General features: G+C 46.8%; 1 protein-coding gene across 1 annotated transcript; it reads left to right on the forward strand.

Moving 5' to 3' along the window:
* Window positions 1-615: 615 nt before the first annotated feature.
* On the forward strand, window positions 616-14,708 carry LOC111848510 (glutamate dehydrogenase, mitochondrial). Its single transcript, XM_023820600.2, has 13 exons — window positions 616-1,213; window positions 4,620-4,700; window positions 4,825-4,880; window positions 5,894-5,957; window positions 6,477-6,571; window positions 8,826-9,005; window positions 9,893-10,030; window positions 10,541-10,678; window positions 10,868-10,948; window positions 11,487-11,610; window positions 12,678-12,769; window positions 13,012-13,074; window positions 13,546-14,708. Exons 1-13 carry the CDS (start codon window positions 814-816, stop codon window positions 13,663-13,665), a joined length of 1,632 nt encoding a protein of 543 aa, XP_023676368.1. The 5' UTR covers window positions 616-813; the 3' UTR covers window positions 13,666-14,708.
* Window positions 14,709-17,980: the final 3,272 nt, after the last annotated feature.

Consider the following 17,980-nt stretch of genomic DNA (forward strand, 5'->3'; position numbering starts at 1 on the left):
TGTGTGTGTTTGTAAATATGACACTGTGAGGAACAGATGTCCCCACAATGTAGTGAAAACTTGTAACTTTTTTCCTTGTAAAAACCTCAATTTTATAAAAATCTGTGACTGCTATCAAAAAACTAAAAATGCCAAAACACTTGTATTTTTTTGGTTACTTATGGTTAAGGGTAGGGCTGGGTAGGGGTTAAGGCTGTCATGGTTGGGATTAGGGTTTGCCCATAGAAATGAATGGAGAGTCCCCATAAAAAAATGAATTCATACGTGTGTGAGTGTGTGTGACCCCCTGGCATCTAAGATCTCCGAAGCAGATCCTTGACTCTAGGCATAGAAATGTTATGATTGACTCACCTATTTATTGCTCATTTATTGTTCAGTTATTCTTATATTGCACTGCCTTGCTTTTTATTGCACTGCTGTTTGTCTTATTCCCCCTCCCCCTGCACCTCTGACCCAAGTACTCACGCTTTTTTCCCCCCTAGGCTGCCAGTACCTATTTATACTGTGTATCGGTCTGTGGAGTACGGCGGGGTCGTGCCCTCGTAAGACTCCGCCCCGGCGTGGACCCGCCCCTACGCTCGCGCCGGCGCCACTGCAGTCCGTCGTCCGCCTTTTAAAGCCAGCGCACTGCATGTACACTGTCAGTTTTATGTTGGGTGGGATTCGGTAGGGAGCTGTCATTGTCTCCTTTCATATATATTTTTTTATTTCGCATTGCCCCTCCATTGCCTCTTTCAGTCCACGTTACTGTCATCCCAGTTCGCGTTTTATTTCTTTATTTTTAAGCTATTTAGTTATCTCCTCTCATTCAGAATGTACAGGTATTTAGGAGAGCTGCTGACTCGAGGAGCCAGCGGCACGCTGGCCTCTGGATGCGCCGACTCCATCCTGCCGGCTTCCGCGTCTTTGATGCGGGTGCGTTGCTACAGCGAAGCCGTAGGGGAGAAGGAAGACGACCCCAACTTCTTTAAAATGGTAGAGGGCTTCTTCGACCGTGGCGCCTCCATCGTGGAAAACAAGCTAGTGGAGGACCTGAAGAGTAGAGAGACGCCGGAGCAGAAGAGGCATCGGGTGCGGGGCATCCTGAGGATCATTAAGCCATGTAACCACGTCCTCAGCGTGTCGTTCCCCATCAAGCGGGACAACGGCGAGTGGGAGGTGATCGAGGGCTACCGGGCCCAGCACAGCCAGCACCGGACGCCGTGTAAAGGAGGTGAGCCGTTCCCTGTCAGCGGAGGGGCGGCGATGCATTCGTGAGGGTCCCGCGAGCCTCCTCTGGCGGAGGCGCTTCATGCATCACGAGTACGAAATGTAACGGCTTGTTGGCTGTTCTTGCTACCGTGTTACCAGTTAATAGCGGAAAGGATGTTAGCCGTGACTCAGCGCCCGCTAACCAGCCTCCCCTCAGAAAATGAACAAGCAGACAATAATCAAACAAAAAATATCTGGTTTACTGTTTGCAAGTGTAAGGTAGGCGACCGGCTTGTTTATTCGTAACGGTATGCGCTCCTGTCCCGGCAGCTTTACGACCTGAACCGGCGTGTAATTCCATTTTAACCAACCACAAACACGGGTACTGGGGTCAACCGGTTATTTTACTTGAGCCGCTATTGATGGCTGCTGTTGATAATCGTTTGCTTTTCTAGGAAAGGCGGTGTGCGAAATGGAAATGCTCATGGACGCACTGTGCAGCGACGCATAACGTGTCACGTAATTTTATGCTGACCCGGCCTGAGTGCCTTCTGGGTGACCTGTCACGGGAATTCATGCGGGTCTCTCACCTGTAAAATAACAGGTGGCCCTGGCTATGGTCACGACACAGCCGGACCTTGGATCTGGCAGCCTTCCGTAAATGTACTGAAGTAACATTTTGACACGCATCAGGATCCATGTGATGCGTGAATAACTGTAGCAGACAGGCAGCCTAGTCTATGCCTGATTAATGTGTAAAAGGGACAAATTCAGCCCTTATGCTTAATTATGTGTCTAACTTCCACCTATGATAGCCTTTCTGCCTTTATGAACTTAAACTAACTTAAACTGTTAACTGAGGGTTCTGTTTTATTGGAGGCAGTGGATGAACTGGTTTGGGTGAATCCATACTATATCTATTCAAATCAGTCCAATTTTATATTGTGGGTCTATGTAAGTAGTGGGTCTAAGGACAGGACACTGGGCAGGAATGGCTGAAAGCACCGGATGCTGAGAGGTGGGCTGTTGGTGTGGGGTGTGTCCTGTGAGGCGAGGACGAGCCCCCACATGCCTCTATACATCAGACCCGCACAGCCACTCGAGGGTGGGACAGCTTCAGCTGAATTTTTCTGCCTTTTGGGCAGGGGGGAAATAGCCCTCTACCCAACTTTATGAATTGACATTTGTTGTTAATTCATTCCTTTTATATTATTTTATTTAGCAACTTCTACAGTTTAAAAGGGCGTCTGCAAACAAGAGAAACATGAAAAGACAAAGTGACACATTTATTGTTTTAAGTTTAATGCAGCTTAATGCATTTGGTGTCAGGCTGTATGAGTTTCACATTTCTTAAAAGGCCCACGCCGTACCTCCCTCTCCCCAGATCTGACAGGCCCCAAAGCCACCCATATTCTTTTAATCCAAGTTTCAGGTTTTGAATGAGGTTCAAATAAGTCACATGCAACTGAAATCCGAAAGTCATCCTTCTATAAATTTGTTCTTGCATGCTTAAAGAAAAATCAAACAAAACTCGTCATTCCAGGCTTGTTGCATTGCAAACAGATGGGATTTGTGGTGTTGAAGATATAGATTACAAAACAGGTTAGAAGAACTGACCTGGCACATTGCCATGGAGATTGAGACAGAGATATATTGATGATTAATGCCACCATTCTGCAGATGTTTGGCTGTCCGTCTATGCACCCACCTACTCCAGGAAGTGGAAGGGCAGAGTTTCCTCTTACTTTTCTGGTGACGGAGGAACCTCTGGGTAGCGACTTTGTCCTTGCATGACACTTCCTTAGGGCTCATGTCACTCAGTAAACAGGCATTTGCAGCTCCATGCCTGCCATGTGCTTCTTGCCTAAAGCAATTGGTGGCTTAGCCTAGATACCTGGTGGAACAAAATTTGAGTACAAGTAGACCAGTCATGGTCAGGGGGCATGGTGTAATAAAATTCCTTTTTTATTGCTTTGTGTCATTTCTTGCCTCATGAATTCCAACTGAGTGATAAAACATTGTTCCTCCTCCGATGAAGAAATGAAAGTTGCCTCTGTGCAGGGTGAGACACAGATTCCCTGTGCTCTGAAGTTTCGATCTTCCATTCCCACCCAGCCATCCGGACGGAGGCAGTTTGTGACTAGTCACATCCCAGAATCTTTCTCTTATCAGAGCTGCAGATATTTATTCCACTAACAACTACAGCAATATTTACTGTTTTATAGTAAACACTTGCTAGCCTGAGGCCCGCCGGGCAGCGTTTGGTAATCCTCTTCGTCTTGTGTTGCCTGCTGTTGAAGCTGGTTTTCTCCGAGGTTCATTGTCTTCAGTATGACTTTGACGTGCCTGGATAATATGTACATTTATTTATTTAATGGACACATTAGTCCAAAGTGATGTATGGGTGAGAATCAGAGAGCACGGTCAGCCTGTGTCCCTGGAAAAAGTGGGGTTTTGCTCAAGAGCGCCATAGGGCAATTACTCTGTCAGCCACAGAGTCCTGACCTGCAAAGCCACACACCGCCCCCTACAGTTTAGGAGTAGGGATTACCCTCAGCCCAAGGGATGGAGGCTCATAACACCATCCTTTTCCTCATATACAGTTGTTTTATTTTTTAATCACTTGTCCCTTCTGGTGGGAATTCTTATGGTTTTCAATAAAGCAATAAGTACATGCAATCTGAATAAACACACCATACTTACAGTGTTTGTGGGGTGTTTTCATAAACCCGTTCTGAGCATCGGCAGCATGGGGCTGCAGAGCAGCAGCACATGTGAGATGTTTAATAAGCCTTGCTCTTTTGGCAGGCCTGTGTGCAAGGGTTCCACTCTGCAGCGGGAGACACTAATTAAAATGGGCAGCTGCTGGCCAGCAGGATAAGAGCGAACCAACCATCTTCTAATCGACTGGCTGGGCGTTGTAGTAAACATCAAAGGTCGCAGGGTCGTTTGAACGCTTATTAAAGCTTATCTGAGCTCGATAGCATTTGTATGCACACATTTTCAGTGGTACGTGTTAATGCTGTTTTCAACAAGACACCTCAGCAGTAAAAATGAGGCCATAGCAAATGTTTTTATCAGGAGAGATTAGTAAAATGAAAAAAGGATTTACATGTATGTAAATATTTGAGAAGTTGTGTTACACTTGGAGACCTGACTACCTCCTGGTGTGTCACACGCAGAACAGTGGCCAAGGGTTAGAGTGGGATGGTCCTGTATTTCATAACACAAGGTGGTGGACCTGTATAGGCTGACTGTGTAGAGTATGAAATGCAGCGTGTAGCCTATTGTCCCTCCTGGGATCATAACCCATAATTCCCTGGTCTATTGAGCTGTTGCTTCTCTTACTTGATGCTACTTAATGTTATGAAGCTTTATACTGGGAAAATTATCACCAATCACTCCTTTCTTCACCGTTGCCTCCTCAGGTATCCGATACAGCACGGATGTATCCGTGGATGAGGTGAAAGCCCTGGCCTCTCTGATGACATACAAGTGTGCAGTCGTGGGTAAGATCCTCTCTCTTTCCTCTTTCTCTGCAGTGCTCTGTAGTCTGTAGCTCTGTAGTCTGTAGCTCTGTAGTCTGTAGCTCTGTAGTCTGTCTTGCCTTACACACTGAGTCTTCCATTTCAGATGTGCCATTTGGTGGGGCCAAGGCGGGAGTAAAGATTAACCCCAGGAATTACTCTGTAAGTTTTGGGTGTGACCTTCAGAATCCCCTGTGGGAGTTATGTCTTTCTTTGTTTGCCACATTTTCCCTCCATTAACCTATGCTGTCTTGTGTTGCGTGTGCGCACTGTGGAGATGCGTCTGCTGGCTGAATGTATGAAGTCCATCTCCAAGCTGGCTTTTTGTAGCTATCATTATATACCAAGCAGGGGTTTCAGCAGCAATCCTGGCGTTTGTGTACTTCATGCTACAAGTGCATTTTCTTTTTAGTCCCGCCAGTAAGCTCTTAAAATTAGTTATTGTTCTCACTTTGTATATTCTGCATTGGGGTTTTCCCCATTGGTGGGTCAGCAATCCCAGTCCTGTTCCTAGGTGGCACTGGATCCATATTGTACTTCTGTTTGATTGCAATTCCTGAAGCGATGAGTGCTGGTGCATTCTTTTCACTGTGTCCCTCAAGCATGCCCGTACAGATTAAATAATTCAGAAAACCACCTCAGTATTCAGAGGGAGATTAAGTGAAATGATTTTATTTATTTCACTTGTGTGTGTTTTCTTAATACTGTACAGCATGTTATTTTTGTTCAATCAGTTGTAAGCTTTCTGGATGGAAAATTGTGAGACGTTTTTGCATGTATCATAAGCCAGCAAATAATGGTCTTGCTGTTTAGTTTGTCGGCTGTATGCTTTCTGCTTAATTGCTGTGTGTCCACAGTGCACAGGAAGTAGTTCATTTCCGCAGCTGTCGCTGCTTCCTGTGGCCGGCACGCTGTCACGTACTGATTGGTGGCTGTTCTTTCCTTGTCCTTGGACAGAGAACAGCTGAGTTGTCAGTTGGCTGCCAGTCCAGGAGCACTTTTGGCCTGGCTTCTCCAAGCAGGCGCCATGCAGTGCCTCACCGCTTCTAGCTCTCTGTCGCTGAGAATGAGTTTGTGAAAATTGAGAGTGACATTGAACATGTGATGGTTTTTCAATCCAAAATGGCATGTAACTTTGACATCTAATAAGAATGTTTGCCATTCATCTCATACAGGACAATGAACTGGAAAAAATCACCAGGAGATTCACCATCGAGCTGGCCAAGAAGGGCTTCATTGGTGCGTGCCCCCACCTCAGTCTGACTGACGGAACGTCAGCGTCCATTTTTAAAAAGACCCCTGACCCCATTTTTCAAGCCAGTCCTATTTGCTCAAACACATTGACTGCAACCGATACATTTAAGTTTACTGTTGAATAGCTATCAGATCTTTTTATGCAACGTGGACACAGAGGGCCAGTGTTCTGTGTGAGTTAGCCTGGCTTTTCGGACGATTTCCCCCTTCCTACTCTCAAAGCGAGGAGCATCTCAAACTGCTCCTGTCAGCCTGTATGTATAATTAGTCCCAAACTAAAATCACCCTGACCTCCCTCGGCACGTCAGGAATAAACTTTCTGGGCTTTTCAGACCCTCATGCTACCATCCTCCAGCCCAGATAAAGGGGCTGTCATGTGGTCATGGGCGGGTGAGGCTGGAGGAGAAAATGTGGGGAAGGATCCTGAAGTGTCTGGGCTCTCAGGCTGTTAGCGAATGTGCCGCTTCCTGCATTGTGATGTTCTGTGTGTTTTTCTGTATACAGGGCCGGGCATCGACGTCCCCGCCCCCGACATGAGCACGGGCGAGAGGGAGATGTCTTGGATCGCCGACACGTATGCAAACACAATTGCCCACGGTGTAAGTCACCACCAGCAGATTCCCAAATGCCACTGAACATACTCACTGCAGATGAGATGGTAACGTTTGTGTGGCGAGCCCGCAGTGGGGTAAATAGCCGCCTGGATGAGAAGTGGCTTTATCACCAACTCCATTTGGAGCTGGCACACTCCCCTCGGGGCTCGACTTCCTTGGGGTATGAGAAACGCTCATTGAAAAAGACAAGGATTAAATGTGAGAAAAGGAATGCTAATCAGGGCAGTGACTTGTGGGGGCAGTGCCGCGGTCCCTGTCTGCTGCTGTGAACTGCCCAGCATTCAGAGCTCTTCTGAGGTTTTCCGTACTGGAGAAAGCCAGTCGCAGGGGGCTTTGGCAGGGTGAGCATTACGGAACATAGGGAAGAGTTTTAGTTTCAGAATGCTGTGGTTTATTTAACCTTATCTATCCAGAGAATGTGAAATGAAAACACACAGAGAGGAAAGGTCTTTATCGCTGACTCAGGCTAACCTAGACCTGATTGGAGTGTTGACGTTTTCATCAGCCGCTGTCTGATACTGCTTACCGTACCTGCTGGCCTGTTTCGGACACCATCCCCCCCCGCCCCCCCCCCCCCCCCCCCACACAGCAGCATACCACAGTCTTGCAGCCATGACATCTTACTGCCCCCTCCCCTCCCCAGTCCCCTTAAAGTTGTGCCATCTGCCGTCCTGGGTCTCAAGTTAAGCTCAGAGGTACAGCAGAGACAGAAGGAGGTTAGGACGGCACTGGAGTCTTTCGGGTTCCACACCTCCCAGTAGCAGAACTTCAATCGCAGAAGTTTGTAAGTCCACCTTAAAGAAGGAGCAGGCCAAACGATTAAACAATAAAGATAATGTGCATTATGAGCAATACTAGTGACAGTGCTGGTTTTTAAGCACAGCAGAGGAGTGGGGGAGGGGGGGGGGTGGGTATGTGAACAGAATCATCTCTATTCTGGGAATCGCTTTGCTGGGCACCAGCTGTGGAGGGTGGAAGGCAGCTCACAGCAGGGGCTCACGTTACCGTAACGCACTTTCCTGTCGTGCCGCTTTAATGCCCGTAACGGCTTCCGCGGCTTGGATTATAAGGGGGCATTTTAAGGAAGCCGTGCTCTCTCTCGAAGTGCTTATCGAGAGACTTTAATTGTCTTTATTTCTGCACAGTCACGTTACCATGGCAGCCAAGGAAGTTTGGTCTGGATTGCGGGGAATTGACGTTGACCACATTGTTCCCACATTGTTCCCATAGTCACAGGGGCTGGGGAGGGGGGTGAAAGGGAACAGAGGACAGATTTTCTTTTAAAGAAAATTCCTCCTTTCTCAGTAATTATGTAGCTAATGCTTTTCAGCCACCTAACAATAAAAACATGAGTTTTTAGATATAGTGCATCACATTGCATTTTCCCTAATGTTTTTTTTTCTTTAACACAAAAGAAGCTCCCAAATTGTGATGCAACAAATGACTGTTTAACTTGGAAAAAGTGCTTTTTCATGCCTGTTGGGGGCAGGGTGATGGCTACAATTGGCTTTCACGCATTCGTGTTACGAGCCTGGCCATGAGGCTGACCTCTGAGAGGATGTTAAAGGGGTCGGATTAGATAGGAAAGGGCTTGACTGTCTCACGGTTTGAATCATGAGCATGGGGGTGCTTTCTGTAAGAGGAACTAGTTGACTCTGCCGGCGAGGAGCGTGAGAGTGGACGCACCAACCCTCTCCGCTGGTGTTCGATGACGCCCGCCTTTGCCGCGGCTCCTCGGGGGAGTCTGGAGGGGCCATGGCAGACAAACAAAGTGTTTTTGTGAGGCTTGGAAAGCAGGCCAGGTGTGAGCTTGTGCTGGAGCCCCCTGCCTGACTGCTGGTAAATTTAATCAAAAGAGAAAATGATCTATGGGGAAGCGTGGCTGTGTCTGCTTTTGAGAATAATCATCAAGGTTCCTGACTGGCCATAGTAGCCAGAAGCGTAGCCTCTAAACCAGCCAATCCCACGTGTTTTGGCCATCTGACTCCGCCATGTCAGCTGGTCATAGCATAGCAGTACCGCCTGTCTACCATGTGATAGGCCCTTTAGCCTAGCTTGACTTAATTGGCTTGTAAGATTATATCATACTTGTTGCCCACCCTCTTCATTGCTGAAAATGACTGCCTTTTTTCCTCTGTCCCAAACAACTATAAATGGTCTGAATTTAGAACTCTGAAATGTATTTTAAACATTAATTCAATGCCAAGTGTGTCACGTCGTTCCCTGTGCTTTTCCACAGGACATCAACGCTCACGCTTGCGTCACAGGCAAGCCCATCAGTCAGGGGGGGATCCATGGCAGGATCTCAGCCACCGGCCGCGGAGTCTTCCACGGCGTCGAGAACTTCATCAACGAGGCGTCATACATGAGCATGGTGGGCCTGACTCCTGGCTTTGCGGACAAGACGTTTATCATTCAGGTTTGTGGAATCCCCCCCCTCACATTGCACTTAAACCCACATCAATCGCAGAGTCGTACGGAACAAAATGAAGCGTCTTTGTGACAAGTAACAAGCATCAAGAACCATTGACATCATTTTAACTGCATTATGATAAAATTGCAGGGTTTGTGGCTTTATAATGAGATACATTACAGCTTTACACTAAATGGAACAGAAGCGCTGCTATGGTTTTCCTGTAACAGGGAATGGCAGCTTCACTTGCTAACAGGACCTGATCAGTCTGATTACCTGCATCCTGTGTGAAGCACAGCATCAAAGTGCTCATGTGACTGGGAGGACTCTTCCATCCCACCCCCACTCTGAGTGCCTGTCTAAATTTATCTGCCTGCTAAATATGCGGGGGCGTGTTGCAATGTCCTGATGTCATCGCCGGGTTTCAGGGGTCACATTAGTGTGAGTCGGCTGGTGTAGATTACTGGTAGCCTGCACACGTGCACAAACGCACTCACTCCCAGAGGTCGCACAGCTGGGGGATATCGACGATAAGTTCATGGTCTCCCAACCAGGCGTTCACTGTGTTGATGGGATTTAGACTGCTTTGAGATGGGGGTGTTCACTGTGCACACAGAAAGTGTGAGTGACGTGACAGCAGCGTCTTATGTTTCATTTATAAACACTAAATATTTTCACTGTGTTTCAACGGGTGGTCTACCGTGGACTGGTCTGTTCTTGCTTTTTAACCGGGGGGGGCAAATGAACGGGAGAGCTATAAAATTCTTTACTAGACAGAAGGCCATGATTGGCTGCAGCCTAGGTGTTAGAAATAGTGAGCACTGCAGCCTTATTTTTTGCCTTTTCACCTGATATAAGGACTGAGAAACTTAGCCACGCCTCTCCCCCTGCAGGGATTCGGCAACGTGGGTCTGCATTCCATGCGCTACTTGCACCGCTATGGTGCCAAGTGTGTCGGTGTCGGTGAGGTGGATGGCAACATCTGGAACCCCAATGGCATCGACCCCAAAGAGCTGGAGGACTACAAACTGGTGAGATCTGTGTGTGGGGGCATGTTTGCTGGGACTACTATGGGGCACCCTTCTAACATGTCTGAAACCGCATGGCTTCAGAAATGTTACTGTCCTGTGGACCCATGCAGTTTTAAGCATTCAGTTCTCAATCTCATTTTCTTCAGTGTGAGTATAGGCAACCTATGTGAAATCTGGAGTTAGGGTGCCCCCTAGGGAACTGGCAGGTGTACTGCAGTCAGTCCCATTTCAACCTACAGCTTTGTTCTTCTCTGTTGACACTGATCTAATTTCGTGGTTTGTCCATAATCTAGATACACCAGAATATATTGATGGTGTGTTAAAAGGCTCATCTGTGTGGCTGACAGATGCTATTCCTCATTAGAAATCAATGATTACATAAATTTTACATTTACTTATTTAGCAAATGCTTTTTTTCCAAAGCAACATTCAATTGAGAAAGTTGGGTTAAGATCCAGGGCCTTGGTCAAGAGTCCAAGAATGAGGTCAGTTTTTGTCACTATTCCACAGCAACATGGTACCATTGTGGGCTTCCCCAACGCCAAGCCCTACGAGGGCAGCATCCTGGAGGCCGACTGCGATATCCTGATCCCCGCGGCCAGCGAGAAACAGCTGACCAGGAAGAACGCACACAACATCAAAGCCAAGGTCCGACAGGGTGCTCCAGCTTGTACAGATGCCATCTACTGAAGCCTGTGTAGTAACAAATGAAAGGCGTGTGGTTTATGTGTCCTGTGTCCTATTGGATTAGTAGGTGGATGGATGGTGGATTTATGTAACAATGTATCTAACAACAACAGTCATGTTATCTTTGTTGGGGGGGGGTGCTGGCTACAGATTGTCGCAGAAGGAGCTAACGGGCCCACAACCCCCGATGCCGATAAGATCTTCCTGGAGAGGAACATCATGGTCATTCCGGTAAGAACCCTCCTGAATATTTGATTCGGCCTGCTGGAGCAGTACAAAGTCTGGAACACCATGCTAACCTCATTGGCTTTCAGAAGCATGGCACACCCCGTAACTGGGTCAGTGCCTCTAATCCGCTGCCCCAGAGGTTCTTGGGAATGCCCCTCTGAGCTGAACGTGTGTCCGGTGCGTCAGGTCCCACATCACCGTGAGGACCCAAAGCCTGGAAGGTTTAATGACCTGCCCGCCTTTTCTTTCTGGTGTGGGACACGCTGCTTTCCATTGTGATATACAGTCTGAAATCTCCTCTGCGAGATCAATCAGGCGGCGCCAGGTGTTTTAAACATGGCGCAGATCCTCCAATAAACAGACGTATGAATGTGTTTCCCGAAGCCGCGCTGCATGCAGATGTGTCACAGCTTAATCTCAGTGTGGGACATCTTTGGAAATAACCCAACCGCTCTCATTTGCCAAAACAGACTCTTGTGTTGGGCTGTGGACAGGCGCATTTGTGCATGTGCTTCTTCATGCCATGTGCTGTGGTCGGCAGGACATGTACCTGAATGCGGGGGGGGTGACCGTCTCCTACTTTGAGTGGCTGAAGAACCTGAACCACGTGAGCTACGGCCGACTGACCTTCAAGTACGAGAGGGACTCCAACTACCACCTGCTCAGTGAGTTTGTGCACCATTCGACCAATAGACTGACGTAGCCATCCACTCTCACCCAACATCTTCAAGCCTTTAGGGAGAAAACGGTCGGACATCCCACGTACATGGCATAGCAATTGCATAAACTCAAACACTAACCAGTTAATTTTTTGCATTCGAAGCCTGTCAGTACAATTTTTAGATTTACGAATACTATTAATGTAGTACATCTGTTCAACCACAAGGTGGCGAGTGACTTCAACAATCAGAGCTCCCGGCAGGAAGTTATAGCACTTGCGCTTTGTCACATTGAATTGATTCTCTTGCATCTGGCTTGCAGTGGCTCACCTGATCATCCTTTGTTGTTTTACATAGTCTAAACCGTTATATGCACTATGAGTAGTGGCATATTTTTCCGCAGTAACACAGGGCTTTAACCACACCGTCTGCTTTTCTGCAAATGCGCTGGTTTTTGGTCTGGCCGGGTGTACGCTGCGGCTTCCGTAGCGTGCTAAATATCTGCTATCTGCTTCCTGTAGGTTCCTAGTGGTCGTGACTAATGGGGAAGCTGTCATGTTAGTGCAGCCCCTGGGCATGTATTTTTTTTCTTTTAACTGCCAACTGCACACTGTGGGAGGGGGGCGGGGGGGCATCATATCATCCCCATCCTGGAGGGAAAGGTTCTAACACTAGCCAGCCCAGTGATTATCGCATGCTCTGGAATATGCTATAAGTTTTGTTAGATATATAGCGAAGTGAGGTTAGACAGTTGATTGGTGTGTGTCTGAAAGTGTCTCTTGGGTAAGGTGACCGACACACCCTCTCAAAGAGTTAATACTGTTCATATTGCAGTAGTGCAGTAAGTAGCACTAAGCAGATCCAATAAGAAGATTAAACGACGCTGTGATTAATCTTTTTTTTACCATTCTTCGTCCTCTTTTGTTGTTTTGTAGACTAGTTCAGAAACAAGTCACTGTTTTCCTGTGAAATGTCGTTTGGGCCTCTCAACAAAGACAGTTTTCTATCGCTGAAAAAAATAACTAAAGTTGTGCCAACTACATACCGCCACGTCCTATTAATCTGCCCTGCAGTGTCCGTCCAGGAGAGCATGGAGAGGAAGTTTGGGAAGCAAGGCGGACCCATACCCATTGTGCCCACAGCTGACTTCCAAGCCAGAGTGGCGGTGAGTAACTGGTGATTACTGTTTGCTGGACATAAAAGATGCCCTACGCAGAGGCATGCTTTGTGCTGTTCACACGGGGGACCTGCAGCCATTACTGTTCCCACAAATCAGGCCTAGAATAGCAGATCATTAATTTGCACCAGAATTTGCATCTTTGCCAGCTGGCCACTTCAGTGTAGGCAGTTGCCCGGGTCTTGAGCGCAGCCTTTGCACTGACAAGCTCGATCTCCGTCTGCCGCCAGGGTGCCTCCGAGAAGGACATTGTGCACTCTGGCCTTGCCTACACCATGGAGAGGTCTGCCAGGGTAAGCGGCCGATCAGTACATCCACAGGCTTCTAGGGCTTCCATACGTAAACGGGTGATGTATTGTGCCATAACTATCTGCTGTCACTTGATTTTTTTAAATGATATAATGCATAAAGTTATAGTGTTATTTAGCAGTAAAATGAGAATCTGACAGGTTTGCGGAGTATTTCGCTGCTTGGGGACAGGGCGTTGCTGCGATAAAAACTTGTTGTGTTCACCCTGGCCTCCAGTGACTCACTGGGCCTGGTATGTTGGGAGTTTCCTCTGTCTGCCTGATGGTTATGGCTGGGGGTGGGGGTGGGGGTGGCTTCTGACACTATGAATAACAACAAAACAACCCACTGTGCTGCTAGACCAGTGTGTCCAAAGAGGTTTTAAAAGCACAGAGACTCAAACAAACGAAACCGCAACGTGAGCCGAAGGCGCGTGACCGAGGCCGTGCTAATTCCGTTACTCTTCCCCATGCTAGCAAATCATGCGCACAGCCAGCAAGTACAACCTGGGGCTGGACCTGAGGACAGCCGCGTACGTCAACGCCATCGAGAAGGTGTTCAAGGTGTACAACGAGGCCGGATTGACCTTCACATAGGCTGTCCCTCCTGCTGTAAACCCCCACCCCCCAAAACCCAAGTCTCCATTTCAGTCTCTGCTCCTCTGTCAGCTTGTAAAACCTCCATCCATGTCTCGATTGCTTCTCCAGTCAAAACGTGCTTTATGAAAACATGTTGGGCAGACGCCATGCGGTTAACAGACCACACTGTGACAGCCTCTGAGGTCCGTCTGTCTTCGTTTGACTTCCTTTGAGGTTAGACTCTGTGGGAGCTTGCTGTCCTACTTTCACAAAGCCAGACACACTACATCTGCACGACATAACTGCATCTTACCTCTTTGCTCTCGGCTCCAGGCAACCATGTCGTATTTAGTGCCCACTTTCATTTTAGTGCCAAGAGATTTAGGGTTTTTAAGGCTCTGCCAAAGTAGTCCAAATGTCTAAATGAGTTGAGTTGCTGTATTATGCACCTGTACATTTATAAATCAGCTATTTCTGTTGTTTGATATTTTTGTGAAGTCAATTCCGAACAGGACATTTAAACAGTAGTGTATTTGTGAACAGTTTGTCTTCTTTACTAAGGTCCTGTCCTGTCCTACATGTCATGATATTATTGTTTTGTTTTTTACTGCATTTTGTTTTGTCCCTCAACGCCCCTTGAAAATTCCAGTTTTAAACCTTCTCAGGTTTAAAGGCACGGCTTTTAGCTCTCTTGTAACCTGGCTCTTAAAAGTTGGAGGTTCAGCCTTTCAAGCTAAACTAGCACATTTGTGTTTGTATTGGAATGTCAGTTGATGAGGCAGCTACAGATGTAAATACCAGAGACTCTGTTCAAACGTCAGGCATTTTGGCATCTTAAGCTCCACGAGGGCCATTTTTTCCACCCTGTTTTGGTTAAATTTAATTTATTTTCATGGAAGAGAGATGAGATAAGATTCTATAAGGAATACATTTGGGAACAATGACTCATATCCCCGCATCCCCTACTTGGTCATATGAGACTTGATTTGGACTCCTTGGGGAAATTTGTATCGTTGCTTGTTTTCTTGAAAACAAATAAAATTACAACCATTCAGCTGTTATCTTTGCCGGTTGTGTCACCCATAAGTTGTGTTGTGGAAGACAAGTGTCTCCCTTCTTCCAGTGAAATGAAAAGAATTTCAGAAAACATGAATGAAAGAGCATAAAAACACATGAAACTGGACCACAAGGACCAAGGGAGACAGCAGAACAGCCCTCAGCTGGCGTGTATGCAGCAGGAGATGGTTGAGACTACATAAAAATGACCATGTAAAAGTGGCTTTTATTTTAATTTTACATTGAAATTGCAACAGTTATCCAGCCTACCTGATGGGAATTGCGGCTTGACGGTAAAAGGAGGTTTAAGAAGCCAGTATATAGTCACGCTAGGACCCGGATTTGGGTATCTCACGTTTAGTATTAAAATCCCGCGATCAGCCGAGCAGCTTCTTGCCGAAAGATATGGCCGAATCCGCCGCCTTGTCCTTGGCCGCGTCGGAGATGGCTTTTTCTGCGGCGTTGGTCAGTATGTCACACAAGCCGGTGGGTTCTGCAATTTACAGATCGTTCGTAATTACGTTAGTTACATATTAAGGCATGGGCGCAAAGCACTTAAATAATACGCAGGGCTGATCCGTCACGCACCCGTCTTCGGTGGCTCCGGCGGCGGCTCCGGCAGCTTCTGCTGCTGCTTCCCCCCGCTTCCGATCAGTTGCCCAACCTTCTCCTTTGCTACACCGGCTGAAACATTTTAAACATCGCGAAGAGATTATACAGTTCTAAGATAGGGAAACGTTACAGAACCGTAAGGAGAATAGCATAATTTGTTTCATTACTCAACATTACAAACCTGTTACGGTGATTATACTGGTCCGGCTTAGAAACATTGACCAGGTAATTGCATTATAAAAACCCAAGGTCCAGTTTTGTAACCGGAAAAGAACACAAGATTTAATCTGAGCGTAAAGACTGAAATTATACGACAGATTTGTGCGCTCTTTGAAGCAATAAGGTTTTATATGACAGAAAAGTCAGACTCAGTCATTTAATACGGACACAGGAAACCCCCGAAAGAGCGAGAGCGGTCGGGGATTTTAATTTGCCACTAAAATTAATATTTAAACACAGAAATCCTTATCCCGCAACAGTCTACCGATAGCGGTTAGAAGATGAATAGATTGGTATTTTAGAATATGAAGAACTTGATAATTGTCCTTGTTACATGCATTACTGGGTTATTATAGATTTCTGCATTTTGGTTACTTTATGAAAACACATCCATCTTCCAACCGCCTAGTCAGGCTCGCGGGGTGCCTTACAGAAACAGAAAATATATAGGGAATTAATTGGAGTGTTGCCGCGTGTTTAATGAGTGCAACTGGGTAGATCGACAACCAGTGGGACAGTCTGTCAGCAGCCGAAAGGTGCACCGCAAACGCGCCCCCTCCGGTAGCCAAAACTCAGTCGAATATCCACGAAAAAGATGCGGGGGACACGCATCACAACAGACGAACATTTACGCTGAACAACAGCTGCTTGAAGTTTTAAAAACTTACCCAACTAGCAGCACAAGTCAATGCAGCAGTTTATTTGTAAGAAACTTTCTGTGTTTTTTTAGTAACTGTCGAAGCAATTTTTATACAAATAGTTTTACTACTAAGAACTACTTGGTTTAAGTGTATTTAAGTATGCGACAAAACATTCACTGAATCATTCCTCCTTCTGTCTCTCGCATGCCCATCTCGGAACTCACCGGCTTGGTCGATGACCTTGTTGACCTGGCCCTCCCCGACGGCGCCCTTGATTAAGTCCATGTCCGAGTGTAAGTCCTGTGGTCCTGTTGGTTTCTGCTGGGGGATGATGTGAGTGGCTGCGTCGTCTGGCAAATCCAGGCAGGGGGAGAGTCTTATACAGTCGTACTCCGCTGAGGACCAGCCCATAGAGCCGGGCTCTCATGGGGGTGTGATCTTTAGATGTTGCAAAGTTTACACACACACACACCAATGTGTACTGCCTCACAAACACAGATGCACACAGTCCCTCAACTGACACTTGGAGGTAATTAGTTTTGTTCAAACTAGTTTAATTTAAAACAGGCTTGGCAAAATAACGACCAGTTATGCCAAGTAAGGATCCAGATTAATGAATCATTGTTTTAAAAGCTCTGAGGCTGGCTGCCCCTCCACTCTCCACTGGCATGACTCCACCCAGCAGGACAAACCAGCACAAACTGACTGTGCTCCCGGGAACAGAGCAGGGATTTACGTACAGAAGCCAGACTCCTAACTGCCATGGTTAGAAAATTACATGTAAACAAACAAACGTGAAAACAGGAAGGATGGAAGGACAAAGAATAAAGGGGTTATATAAACATCTGTGTATGCAAGGGCATGGATGGTCACGGGGGGCATTTCGGAAGGGCGGGGACACTGGGCACACCCTCCTGGTGCTGGGCATGAGCTCCCTCCCGAGCCGGGAATTTTGATGGAAGAGAAATAAAAAAATTGTGTTATTTAATTTGGATTTTGGTAAGCCCCATAATTTCTCCCAACAAAAGCCACCAGATACCTATGAGTCTATTCTGGGATGGGATAGATAGATGGATAGATGGATGGATGGATGGATCGATGCATTCAGCAGTCAAATCTAAATGCAAAATGTTTAGAGAGATTTGAGGGCTATTTCCAAGGTTACGGTCTCCTGTTACAGCTTCCTGCATATTTCAAACACAGCTTAGAACTCAGTTCCTTTCACTTCATCACACAATGGGTCATTTAGAGCTTCCCCAAACAGTCTTTATACTGCAGGAGGAATCAAGAGTGCCCAGAGGGGAGCCACACAACAAAAAGAGAACATGCAGCCTACCCACTGTACCACCATAGTGTATCAGTATGCTGGCTCTACCATCCTTGTTTATCTTCATCCCCCTGCTGGTGATAGGCAGTAATGCATGTTGTTACCATGCTCCATATTATATTCCTACTGAACTAAACATAGTCCCACCTGGCCCCACCTTACTCATTCCTCTCGGCCTGGCATATGCCAACACGACTTGGTCATGTCCTGGAATGATGACTGTAATAAAAGCCTAACATGTGCTTAAGTAGTTAGGTTCAGGGTGTGATTCAGAGTTGGGAAGCTCACCTTGCCTCTCCAGTCTCCCTTTGCCTGCTGAGAAGCAGATACATCCCCCATGTCAGATGTTTTATCAGCTTACGATGACCTGCTGTGCTACTCTGACAGTTGTCTTTAGCCAGCATGCAAATAAAGGTACAGCTGTAGTTTTGGAGGCCATAATCACACTGTTACCGTGTGCCGTTTGACATTAAGAAAA

The sequence above is a fragment of the Paramormyrops kingsleyae genome, chromosome 20 (assembly GCF_048594095.1).
Source record: "Paramormyrops kingsleyae isolate MSU_618 chromosome 20, PKINGS_0.4, whole genome shotgun sequence".
NCBI classification, from domain to species: domain Eukaryota; kingdom Metazoa; phylum Chordata; class Actinopteri; order Osteoglossiformes; family Mormyridae; genus Paramormyrops; species Paramormyrops kingsleyae.